This window comes from Erythrolamprus reginae, chromosome 3 (assembly GCF_031021105.1).
Source record: "Erythrolamprus reginae isolate rEryReg1 chromosome 3, rEryReg1.hap1, whole genome shotgun sequence".
In the NCBI taxonomy this organism is placed as follows: Eukaryota; Metazoa; Chordata; class Lepidosauria; order Squamata; family Dipsadidae; genus Erythrolamprus; species Erythrolamprus reginae.
The window spans coordinates 59,541,251-59,553,373 of record NC_091952.1 but is presented as its reverse complement, the minus strand read 5'-3'; the positions used below and the strand labels follow the sequence as shown (position 1 = coordinate 59,553,373).

Sequence of the window (12,123 nt, the reverse complement as noted above, 5' to 3'; positions counted from 1 at the left end):
CCTCTTTTACCAACTTTGGAAGGATGGAAGGCTGAGGCAACCTTGAGCTAGTCAGAATCAAACTCCTGGCAGTGAGCAGTGAGTTAGCCTGCAATACTGCATTCTAACCACTGCACCATCACAGTTCTTGTGATACACTTTTGATGGAAACATATAAATCAATAACAGCTTTGATGCAAACACTGAAGATAAGAAAATGGAAAACCAGAAATAGCATATAAGATCAGTTTAATTCAAGAGCCAAAATCACCAAGAGCCAAAGTTTCTATAAGAGCATTCCTACATAGTTCCTACACATCAGCACTTAACACAATTTGGCATTCTTAACTTCTTTGCAAACTTGATATGCAGTTAAATACCCACATCCATATCTGGCTATGGAATCAGATAGTTATGGTAAAAATCACTTTGTTGAAGCAAAGAACTGAGAAGATTTAACATTATTCTTCAAATGAATGCCACCAAAATGAAAAAAATAGAATAAAAAATACTAGTAAAACAAGTAGGAACACAACAGCAAATTCTGCTAGCTCTGCATAGGATGCTTCTTTTGAAATTGCAACTCTGGTGCAAAAAAGCTTTTACAGTAATGAAAAAGGAGAAGAAAAATGTATAAATAATAAATATGCTACAGGTACTAATTAAGAGTGTGCTACTATTTCCCTTTCATATATGCAATGAACAGAACAGGGGGGAAATTAAGTATTCAAAATATCTGCACCTGTCATTCAAGAATGTGAAACTTGGCAACACTCCCAGAATCAAACAAAGTTGGAAATAAACTTTCTAGGATTCTCTGGTTATTATCTCCTTGAGGTCAATTAAAAGTCACGACACTATTTTATTTAAAAACTCAATAACTAATCAAAGCCATTTATATTAATTTTTTTTTTAAAAAACTGTTAATCTAGCAACCTTTCAATTGCATTAAATAGGCGTTGATTGCTTACCTGAACGCCTCTTCTCGTACGGTGAGCGGGTACAGCAGTCACATGGGTTGCTCATGTCCAATCCGGTGGAACTGAGCCTAGTATTAAAAAAGCTTGCCGGATCCGCCCCTTCCCCAGAATTCGCGAATCCATAGACTAGGCTCAGTTGTGAAGCTCTGTAGTGTTCAACTCTCATTGTTAGAGGAAGAAAGAGATAGAAAGGTAAGGAAGACACATACAAGGGCGGGAAGTGACTGCTGTACCCGCTCACCGTACGAGAAGAGGCGTTCAGGTAAGCAATCAACGCCTATTCTCCGTACTGAAGGAGCGGGTCCAGCAGTCACATGGGACATACCCAATAGATGGTCCCTAGGGTGGGATTAGCTTGCTATCGTGTGAGATAACGGATTGGAGTACCCTTCTGCCGAAGGCAGCGTCCGCTGAAGCGTAAGAATCAATTTTGTAGTGCCTGATGAAGGAATTTGGCGAGGCCCAAGTGGCTGCTTTGCAGACCTCCTCCAACGGGGCTTGAGTCGCCCAAGCGGCCGAGGTGGCTGCGCTCCTGGTGGAATGCGCAGTGATGTTCCTTGGAACTGAGAGGGAGGCCGACTCATAGGCCTTAGATATAGTCCCTCTGATCCAACGGCCTATTACTGTTGAAGACACTTTGGCCCCCATGACTCTGGGATGATAGGCTACAAAAAGTGCTTCTGACCTCCGAAAGGGTCCTGTGCGTTGGATATATATTCTCAGCGCTCTGGTGAGATCCAGGGTGTGCCATCTAATTGCCAAGGGATGGTCTCGTTGGAGGCAGAAGGAAGGTAGGACAATATCCTGAGATCTGTGGAACATGGAACTGACCTTGGGTAAGAAGGTGGGGTCCAGTCGCAAGACTACCTTGTCCTGATGGAATTGACAAAGGTCCTGCCTGATTGAGAGGGCAGCCAGCTCCGAAATGCGTCGGGCAGAGGTAATAGCCACCAGGAAGGCTACCTTAAAGGATAGGTATCTGAGGGACGCCGATTTTAGGGGTTCGTATGGTGCCTGCGTGAGGGAGTGGAGAACCCGTGGCAAATCCCAGGATGGATACCTGTGGACCTTGGAAGGTCTGAGGTTGGCTATGCCCTTGAGGAATTCCTGAACTTCAGGGAAGGATCGGAGAGGCTGTCTGCGGGGGCCCCCTAGGACAGATGAAATGGCTGCCAGATGACGCCGGAGGGTGCTGGTGGAGAGTCCTTTATGGAAACCTTGCATAAGGAAGGAAATAATTCTGTGTATGGGGATGCACAGAGGGGAGAGACCTTCCTGAAGACACCACTGGTGAAACTTGGACCACGTGTGGTCGTAGATTCGATTGGTCGAGCCCCTTCTGGCCTTTAGAATGACCTCCACTGAATCGGTGTCATGCCCACGCAGTTCTAAATCTCTCCTGATAACAGCCAGGCGGTGAGGTGGAACCACTCCGGGTCTGGATGGAAAGAGGCCCCCTGCCGCAGCATATCCCCCGAAACGGGGAGTCGCCAAGGGTCCTGGACGGACAGCTGTTGGAGATCTGCGAACCAGGGCCGGCGGGGCCAATGAGGGGCGATTAAGATTACTCGGGCCCTCTCGGTGAGGACCTTGTGAATCACGTCCGGGAGGATTGGAATTGGAGGAAATGCATAGAGTAGGCCTGGAGGCCATGGACTCCGGAGGGCATTGATCGCTTCCGCTCCCGGGGATGGAAATCTGGAATAGAAGCGAGGGAGTTGGGCGTTCGCATTGGTCGCGAAGAGATCCAGGACTGGTAGGCCGAATCTGAGGGTGATTTGATGGAACAGGTCTTGATGGAGGTTCCACTCTCCTGGGTCTATCGTTGCTCGGGATAGCCAATCCGCCTGGATGTTGAGACTCCCCGAGATGTGATCGGCTAGGAGCGACTGGAGATGTTTTTCCGCCCAAAGGCCCAGCTTGAGGGCCTCCCTCATGAGAGCCTTGGATCTCGTGCCCCCTTGCCTGCAGATATGGCTTTTTGTGGCAATGTTGTCGGTGAGAATGAGAACGTGCCGGTTGGGGATGCGAGGAGAGAAATGCTTCAGAGCCAGGGAGACGGCTCTTAACTCTAGCCAATTTATTGGCCTGGAAGCTTCCTCCGGGGACCACGTGCCCTGGGCTATCATCCCCTGGGCGTGGGCGCCCCATCCCGATAGACTGGCATCTGTGGTGATGACAAATTGATCCGGGCACCTGAACGGGGATCCTCTGTCCATGGCCGGAGACTTCCACCACTTGAAGGATCTGCGAACACTCAGTGGAATGACGATGCGTCGATTTGAGTTGCTGTGCCCCGATCTCTGAAAAGGCAACAGAAGCCACTGGAGTTCCCTAGCATGAAGGCGAGCCCAGGGAATGATGCCTATGCATGACACCATCTTCCCCAAAAGGGAAGATAGAGTAACTATGGATACTGAAGGATTAGATAAAATGTTAGAAATTAACTCCACAATACTGAGTTTTCTCTCGGGAGAGAGGAAAACCTGGGAAGATTTTGAATCAATAATGGCTCCCAGATGAGAAATGGAAGTGGAAGGTTGGAGGTGACTTTTCTCAAAGTTGATGGAAAACCCATGGTCCTGAAGGACTGACATGGTGAGAAAAAGGTCTGATTTCACTCTCTCTAGGGAGTTCCCATGAATTAAAATATCATCAAGATAACATAAAATGTGGATGGGAGACGCCCGGATATAGGCCGCCAGGGACCCCAAGAGCTTTGTGAAGACCCGAGGGGCCGAGGAAAGGCCAAATGGCATCGCCCTATACTGGAAATGCCTGCCTTGAAAGGAAAAACGTAAAAATTTTCTGTGGCATTTGGCTATAGGAATGTGAAGGTAGGCCTCAGTGAGGTCTAAGGAGACCATGAAATCTCCCGAGTGAATGGCGGCCAAAATAGAAGACAAGGAGTGCATTTTAAACTTCCTATATTTGATGAATAGGTTTAGTTTCTTTAAATCCAAAATGGCTCTCCAACCTCCGGAGGACTTTGGAACCATAAATAGGATGGAGTAAAAACCTAGGCCCTTCTGACCGGAAGGGACCGGCTGAATGGCTCTAATGGACAATAGATGAGAAATGGCCTCCTCCATACGGTTACAATCTGAGGATGACCTGGGCGAAGGGCAGGAAATAAAACGTTTAGGGGGAGGAGAAATAAATTCTAAAAGAAGGCCTGTTTGAACAGTGTCAATGACCCAAGGGTCCTTGGAGGTGAGACGCCAATTTGCAGCGAAATGAGCTAGGCGACCCCCTATGGGAATGGAGGAAAGGTTACCATCTAGGTTTTTTTGAAGCCCTGTTAGAGGCAGCTCCCCTTTGGAAACGAAAACCCCTACCCCTGGAGTTCCTACCTTGGGAACGAAAGCGGGGGGAATACTGACCTGGAGATCTCTGATAGGAAGCCGCTTGATCTTGCTGGCGCCCTGGGCGACGAAAGGACTGCGTTTTAGTAACCTTTTTTGTGGTTGGACCCAAAACCTTCTTCTTGTCTGTGGTCTCCGTGAGGAGAGGATCCAGAAGATCACCGAAGAGAAGGTCGCGCTTTAAGGGGCCCTGGGATAACTGCCACTTTTGGCGAACTCCCGCTTGCCAAGGGCGAATCCATAGGAGTCTTCGTGCCGTTGTAGAGGCTGCAATAGACTTAGCAGAAAATCTAGTAGATTGTAAGGTGGCATCAGCCACGTACTGGGCAGCTGCAAAGACCTTGTTGAAGTCTTGTTGACCTCTCAAGTCATCTGGAGGAATGTGCTGTTGAAGTTGGCGAAGCCACAGCAGCATGGCTCTGGAGAAGAAGGAGGCTGCTGCAGAACTTTTAATGGCCCAGGAATCAGCGGAGAATCCTCTTTTGAGCATTTGCTCAATGCGCTTGTCCTCTGGGCGGAGGACTTCCTCTGCCTCGCCTGGCACAGCCGCTGCCGAGTGAAGAATTTTGACAGGTTCATCTGGTTTGGGAAAAGATAGAAGCTCTTCATAGGAAGAGGAGAGTTTATACAACTTCCTGTCCTTGGTAGAGGGATTAAGGCCAGAGGCTGGAAATTCCCACTGTTTAAGTAAGGCATCTTTAAATAATTTAGGCATAGGGATTACCTCGTTATCCTCCTGTTCCTCTGTGAAGTAAGGTAAATTCTCCTCCGGGGGATCAGTGGAAGTGGAGGCTTGTTTCTCCTGGGCCGCTAATCCCGTAGAAATTCTAGCTTTGAGGAGGAGAGATTTGAATAGTTGAGAAGGGAAAATAGTAATAGGAGGAGGGACCTTTATTTGGGATTCCTCATCCTCTGATAAGCCCTGGAAAGGGTCTTCATCCTCCTCTACGTCCTCATATTCATCTTGGGAGGACTCTGAGTCATCCTGAATAGGAGCTCTGACCGCTGGGGAAGAACCCAAGGGGCGGGAGGAACGAGAAGGAGGAAGAGGTAAAGGAAGCTCATTGATGGAGGAGAGTTTGGCATCAATGGCTTTGGACAACACAGCAAAAATAGATTGAAACTCAGGAGGTAGACTGGAAATATCAGCAGAAATGGCAGAAGAATCCCTAAAGGCCTGGGAGGATCCTGGCTGGGGGGAATCTTCCATAATATCTGGTTCCTCTGGACCTATGCCCCATAGGTTAGGTTGGGGTCTGTCTAGGTTTGGCTCATCCAGAGATAACACAGGGACCCCAGAAGGAGGCAGACTAGAGGCCTCTGGTGGGTCTTGACTACTGATTACTTGGGCCTGCACTTTCAAACGTTTTGCTGATTTATCATGAATCTTTTGTAGGGCTAGGTCCCTTCTCTTCTCGGCCCTGGTGACCTTGGTCGAGGGGCGGGCCCCTGGAGAAGAGGAGGAGGAGGCCTGGGGGATACTAGTAATCTCATCGCCTGTAGGCCTGGCCTCTCTGGGACCTTTAGTTGTGCCTCTCTTGGGAAAAGTAGCCATAGTCTGACAATTAACAGAAGACAAGGCTGAGCCAATAACTAAATTATAAGGAGAAGATTTCAAGGACTTCCCAAGAGGAATGGATCCTGCTTCGAGGCCTCGAAGCTGCTGAAACGTGAGGACAATCTGGGCAAACCCAGAGTTCGTGCCCCCAAATCCAGCGGGGCCAGCCTCCCTAAACTTTGCAATTAAGTAAAACCAAGGCACTCTGGTTGGAGGCTAGGCCGGTGGAGAATTTAGCCTGGGACCCCCAAGGCCCGCTCCCGGATCCACGCGGTGGACTGAGGCCTACGCGGCTGGCAGGAGGCCAACACGAGAGGCCTAGATATTTTAAGAAGAGGCGCGAAGGCCTTCGCGCCAAAAAATCGCTTCGTAGAATTTCTTAAGGGAAAAGCGATCGACTAAGTCCAGGAGACTAGAGGCGTCCCACTCCGCAGGAGGTATATTAAAAGCCCTTAAATATATTTTTATACAATAAATAAGCAATAATCCAATGATAAATACTTGCACCAGGACCTCCAGGCCAAGGGATTAGAAGAATCCACAAGCGGCCGCAGGAATCGTAACCGGCAAAACCGCCGGGGGAAAACGAAACCGCAACTTCTCCCAAGTAAAAAAGCCTAGCCGCCTTTACTTTTTTTCCCTTTTTAAAACGGCTGGCGCAAATAGTGCAAGTAATACAATAAAGACAATAAATCTTACTACTTTTTTTGAAGGAAAGATCGAAGGGAAGGTGTTAGAATGTTGAACGAGCTATCACATACAACCGCAGGATATGCGAACTGAGCGAATTCTGGGGAAGGGGCGGATCCGGCAAGCTTTTTTAATACTAGGCTCAGTTCCACCGGATTGGACATGAGCAACCCATGTGACTGCTGGACCCGCTCCTTCAGTACGGAGAAATTATAAATTCAAAAAAACTGCTTTCACAATTATCCATAAGAATTGTAAAAATCATAGTTTCAATGTATTGGGGAACTTCCCCAAACTTTACTCAAATGTTCCTATTAATATCAAATAGAATCTCATAAGCTTGTATAAAGAGGATAGATAACCATGTTTTTTATTGTTGTTGTTGTTATTATCATCATCATCATCATCATCATTATATCAGGTTTCAAATTCTGTTCTCCACCATCCTACCATTCACCAGAGGTTTTATTGTACCTAATCTTGAGTTCTGCATATTGTAAGATCATAGACAATCATGAATTCCATGTAGTGAATGAAGTAATAAAACAAATAACAGTTCCTCCAAAAACCACCTGCTATACTTTGCTTTCCAAACACCAGGAAAATCTCTTGTCTCCAGTGGACATAGCTGAAATTTGCATCATGACCACAAAGAACACAATCCGATATGGAAGCAGATAGTCAAACTGGATGAAATGTACACTAGTATCTTTTGGGGAATTACCTATAAGAATGCAAAAGTTTTTAAAACATTTAATTATATCCTTTCTATATTATTAATCTGCCTCCAACTACAAAATTTAGCATGTTCTTCATGAATAAGTTAAGATATTTTTACAACAAAGCATAGAGTTCAATTTCTGACTGCTGAATCAATCATGCCTGCATTTAGAATGGTGGCTATAACATTTGAGCAGTCACTGGGAACATAACAAATGCCTTTTGCATTGTTTCAAAAGCTGGAGGAGGGAACCCTCCCTTCTGTATCCTGGAACAAAGGATATCCAAGTCGCTTATGCATTTATTTTTGAAGCTGCATTTTAGGACTACCTAAACACCTAGCCAAAACAGCAATTCCCTGGCTAGAGACCAGGCTTTACTGAATAAGTGCCTCCTGATGGCCACTGGAATTCCAGCTTTTCATGCTAGTTCGCCAATCAAAGGATTTTATTAACATTAGAAGAAAGAGAAGGAGACAAAAAATGTTTTGACTGCCTCCAAATTAGGAATCCCATATCAGTTTTTTAAATGCCGTTTATGATCTAATCTTCATAACTTCCTTTTCAAAAAGAAAAAAGAAAGAAAATACCTTGCCTATCCTGTGTAATGCAGAAAATCAGAACATAAGAAAGTGATATCATTGTATATCAAATATCAATATTTATTTAAAGACCAAAACATAGAAGACATTCAGTTTACAATTAGAGCCAAGTTTATTTCTCAGAAACTCAATGCTACTCAATTGCATCCTCTTACATACACACAAAGAGTCTCATTCAAAGTTCCTGAATAAGCAGCATTTTGTCAACCTGTATGGTTGCAGGTTTCACAGTCCACATGTATGAAGTAATGCTGAAAACTTGCAGACACAAAAGGATTAGGGGAGCATCTCTTTAATGTGTCACATTAGACATGTGGCGATGTGAAGCCAAGCCCACTTGTTTAATGCCACCTAGGTATTGTTGCACGAAGCTTGTCCATCAAGTTGTTGCAGCAAATGCAACACAACCTTTAATAGCCATCTTGCCAAAAAGAGCACAGAATTACTGAAAGAGTTTATCATTATCCCTATGCAGTTTAAATTGAAGGGCATTGCAGCCAGCTGCCAAGGGTGTGTGCATACACAGCAGGCATTTATGAAGAGTGAAAGCCTTTTGGTGCATACAGCTGTAAAAAGCTCCAACAAGCTGAATCCATAATACTGCCAAACCACAAAGCTTCTTAAGCTATTATAGACATTTCTCAGAGGACAAGTACCATTTTTTATCAAAATAAAATTGTATATCCACATTTATTTTAAAAAAACGTTTTGTCATGCATTGGTGTGCTTTTGTATGTGCACATGGGAAGACAAAATAAAAGCTTTGTAAAATAAAAGATATTTGAAAATATAATAGTCACTAAGAACCCAGCCCACGAAGCAGCAATCACTGTCAGCCTTTCTAACATACACTACTGAGGAACCTCTGCAAATTCCTGATGAACTGCAAGTGCTTTGCCTTTCCACACCCAAACATGTAGTATGAATGCATGAGCTAGCAAATTAAGGCTGAAACACATATACACACAGATGTACATCAGATCCATTTTTTAAATTCTTACCTTTGACTTGAGTATCATATTCGGCTATGATCTCCTTATCCTTTTTCAATTTAGCTGGCGACGTCATGTTTCCTCCCCCCAAAAAGGTTATCCACCGAACAGATCCTCCAGAATATCACAAATGAATACAATTGGTGTTCCTCCCCAAAAAATAGGGAGGGGAGCAAAATAATCAGTTGGGCCGGCTTGTCTTTCCTCCACAGCAATCAGTCCATGGAGAGAGGGCGTGAGATGGTGCGTTCGCAAGCAGCAGAGACATGCAGATGTGAAGAGCTCAGCGGAGAGAGAAGGCAGCAGTTTGGATTCCCTGCACCAAAATCCTGAGCAGCAGTGGTGGTGGCAGCGGCAGCATCAGACTAAAGAGAATCTGCAGCCCCCAAAGGCTTTTCCTGATTGCTAACATTAATAGCACAGCCAGGGAGTGGAAGTCCTTCTGCGCAACAACATGTTGTGTGTGAGTCTGACTCTCAGTTGCTGCTTTTCCTCCTTTCCTTTTTTAAAGGACAGAGTCAGAGATGATGAAATTAAATTCCCAATGGTAGACGTGGAAAAAGCTCCGAACCACTTTCTTCTATTCAACTGCCTGTAAATTCAAATATGTATTTTGTTGACAAATGCTCACACGCATGCAATGCTACTAATGTGATTTCAAGATTAAAAAATGTAGTTCTAACCCAATGGTAATTATAACATATCACATTGAAGAAAAATGCAAAAATCGAGGGCAGATTCCATCAGGACACATCAAAATGAAGAAATTGGGAGACAAAGAAAAATCAGCCACCCAAGAAAGCAATTTATTTAAAATAAATAAAAGAGAAAACAGCGATAGACATAGAAATATGGAAAGCTAAAAAGGGAAACCAGGGCCAAATCTTCATATTATTTGAGCCACAAGAGCTCATAAATTCATCCAAAGCCATTGTATAAGCATGGCTAATCTCCTTTGGTACAATAAAACTGCAGCCATAGTCCAGCCAATAGATCAGATTTAAGTATTTTTTATTACTGTTAATTTTGCAGATTTGTCCTCCCCCAGAGCATATGAGCAAAGAAAAACTGTACTTGATGCAGACATCAAAGCCTATTTGGACTTGGGAAATGCAGCTCAAAGACAGATGTGAGTCTCTCAGCAGGGGGAAGTCAGGGCACAACTTTTGCTTTAGGATCACAAGCTACTGTTAGCCATAAATGTTAAGAAAGGGTTACAGACCAAGAAGAAGAAGAAAAAAAGATCCACTATAAAAAGACAAACAATGTGGCCACCAGAGACAGGAAATGGTAAGGCTAAACAGAGTAAGGGCAAACAAACAAAGATAAAGTGTGGCTAACTACAAAAGAGTTTTTATATACTTTTGTCACATCAACCAGCTGTGAAATAACTCATAAAAAATATATTACCCCATTCCCACTACAGTGCTTTCCTCCAGACAGATTCAATCCCAAATCTTTGCTCATGAGAGTGTAGACCTCAAATACAATGAAACGGGACAGTCTATTTATATAGACCCCCCACCATTTCCATTTCCACCCAAACATATAGATTTCCACAACTGTTAGCCCACCAAGCTGATCACATCTCATCAGGCATCTTTTCTAGCTAATCTTTTAAGGGACAATTCTGTTTTATCAGGCCATCCCACATAGCTGGTGGGCTACATTTAGCCTAGTGCAGTGTTTCCCAACCTTGGCAACTTGAAGATATCTGGACTTCAACTCCCAGAATTCCCCAGCCTGGCTTCAAGTTGCCAAGGTTGGGAAAACTGGCCTAGTGGATCCACAAGAATATTGAGACAAAGCTCATATTATTTTTCCCTTGTTACTAAATATATATTAGGAAATAATAATAATAATAATAATAATAATAATAAGAAGAAGAAGAAGAAGAAGAAGAGTAGAAGTAGTAGTAATAATAATAATTATTATTATTATTTAGATTTTTATATAAAAAAGGAAAAAATACAAGATTGGAGAGGGAGAAGAGGAAAGCACCTATATTGTTGAGGCCAATCAAACTAGGGAGCTGTTGGTCTTGCCATAACTATTCCACACATGTTTGCTTCATAAATGAGAAAATAGTTTAGAATCTTTAAGAAAAAGTGATCTTTACAGAATGCTATCATTCTACTGGCCTGGCAGCATTTCTCCTACGGGCTATTTTAGCCGCCTATCCCAAAAGACTTAGCTAGAATGCAGGAAGTTGAACTCGAAATAGGGGTGGTGGTTGTTTTTGAAGCAGTTTTTAGGGGAATCGTTTTAGGAGATCGGGATTCTTTAACCGGACAGACAGCAAGGTCCCAGGAGAGCAGTTTTGTAGGGGAATCTTCTTCTCGCAGGGGAATTTGGCAATCCAGATCCCGGTTTGTCGCAATGAAAAAGTATTATGGGATAGATTGTATTAAAATCTGTTGATTTCTCAAGCGGGGGAAGGGGCGGATCTGGAATGATTAGACAGGGAGTGCTCACATTCTTCCAAAAAAAATAAAAGGTTATATTATCAAAGTGGATTTCCAGCTGGCAGAGGGCGACAATTATCCAATTTTAATTAATTGGATTGTATTGGATTGTTTTTCACTTGTTGTGAGCCGCCCCGAGTCTTCGGAGAGGGGCGACATACAAATCCAAATAATAAATAAATAATAAAATAATACTAATTGCAATAAATTATAATCAAGTTCGGGAAGGAAGAGGGGAGGACGGACACACACACACACACACACCCCACTCGAAAGAAAATTAGCGGATTAGGGTGAACGTGAAGTCAAATTCCAACATCCGTAGACGCGATCATTACCTGCACTTCTGGCACAGACCGAAGCCACCCTCCACGCCTCGCGTTCTTCGGGATACTCCCGCGATCCCGTTTCCCTCCGCAGTTCTACTCCCGCAACTCCGCCCACTCCATTTCGCGGAACCAATCAAAATCGAAAAGTCCGAAAATTGCCAACGGCGCGAGCCAATGGCCACGTCCTATCCCTCTCTCTTCCACGCCCTCGGTCCCGCCACTTCTCCGGATCGGCACCGCCCATCGAAGGCTGAAGACGACCACTCACGATGCTCGCGAGGGCAGAAGCTCCGCCCATGTTGGTTCGCATCCCTAAGAGGGAGGGATATGTAAATATAAGCTCTGAGCCAACCAATCCAAGGTAAAGTGGCGCGGCTTCATCCTTCCCGTTATGTTAGTAGAGAGGCGGGATTATGTACTAGCTCTTCCAATGAATCACTTTTT

The 12,123-nt window shown here is 44.5% G+C and overlaps 1 protein-coding gene across 8 annotated transcripts in view; it reads right to left on the bottom strand.

Annotated features, from left to right (window-relative positions):
* Positions 1–11,792, bottom strand: part of SRGAP2 (SLIT-ROBO Rho GTPase activating protein 2) — a 236,130-nt gene extending 224,338 nt beyond the window's left edge. For 7 of the 8 annotated variants that reach the window (XM_070745533.1, XM_070745535.1, XM_070745534.1 and 4 more), the window contains exons 1-2: positions 11,689–11,792; positions 8,895–9,477 (exon numbers count right to left, since the gene is read on the bottom strand). In XM_070745533.1, the coding sequence (XP_070601634.1) occupies positions 8,895–8,961 (67 nt within the window). In that variant the 5' untranslated portion in view covers positions 8,962–9,477; positions 11,689–11,792. The remainder of the gene's footprint in view (positions 1–8,894; positions 9,478–11,688) is intronic. The other variant, XM_070745541.1, reaches the window with a different exon arrangement.
* Between the last annotated feature and the right edge of the window lie 331 nt (positions 11,793–12,123).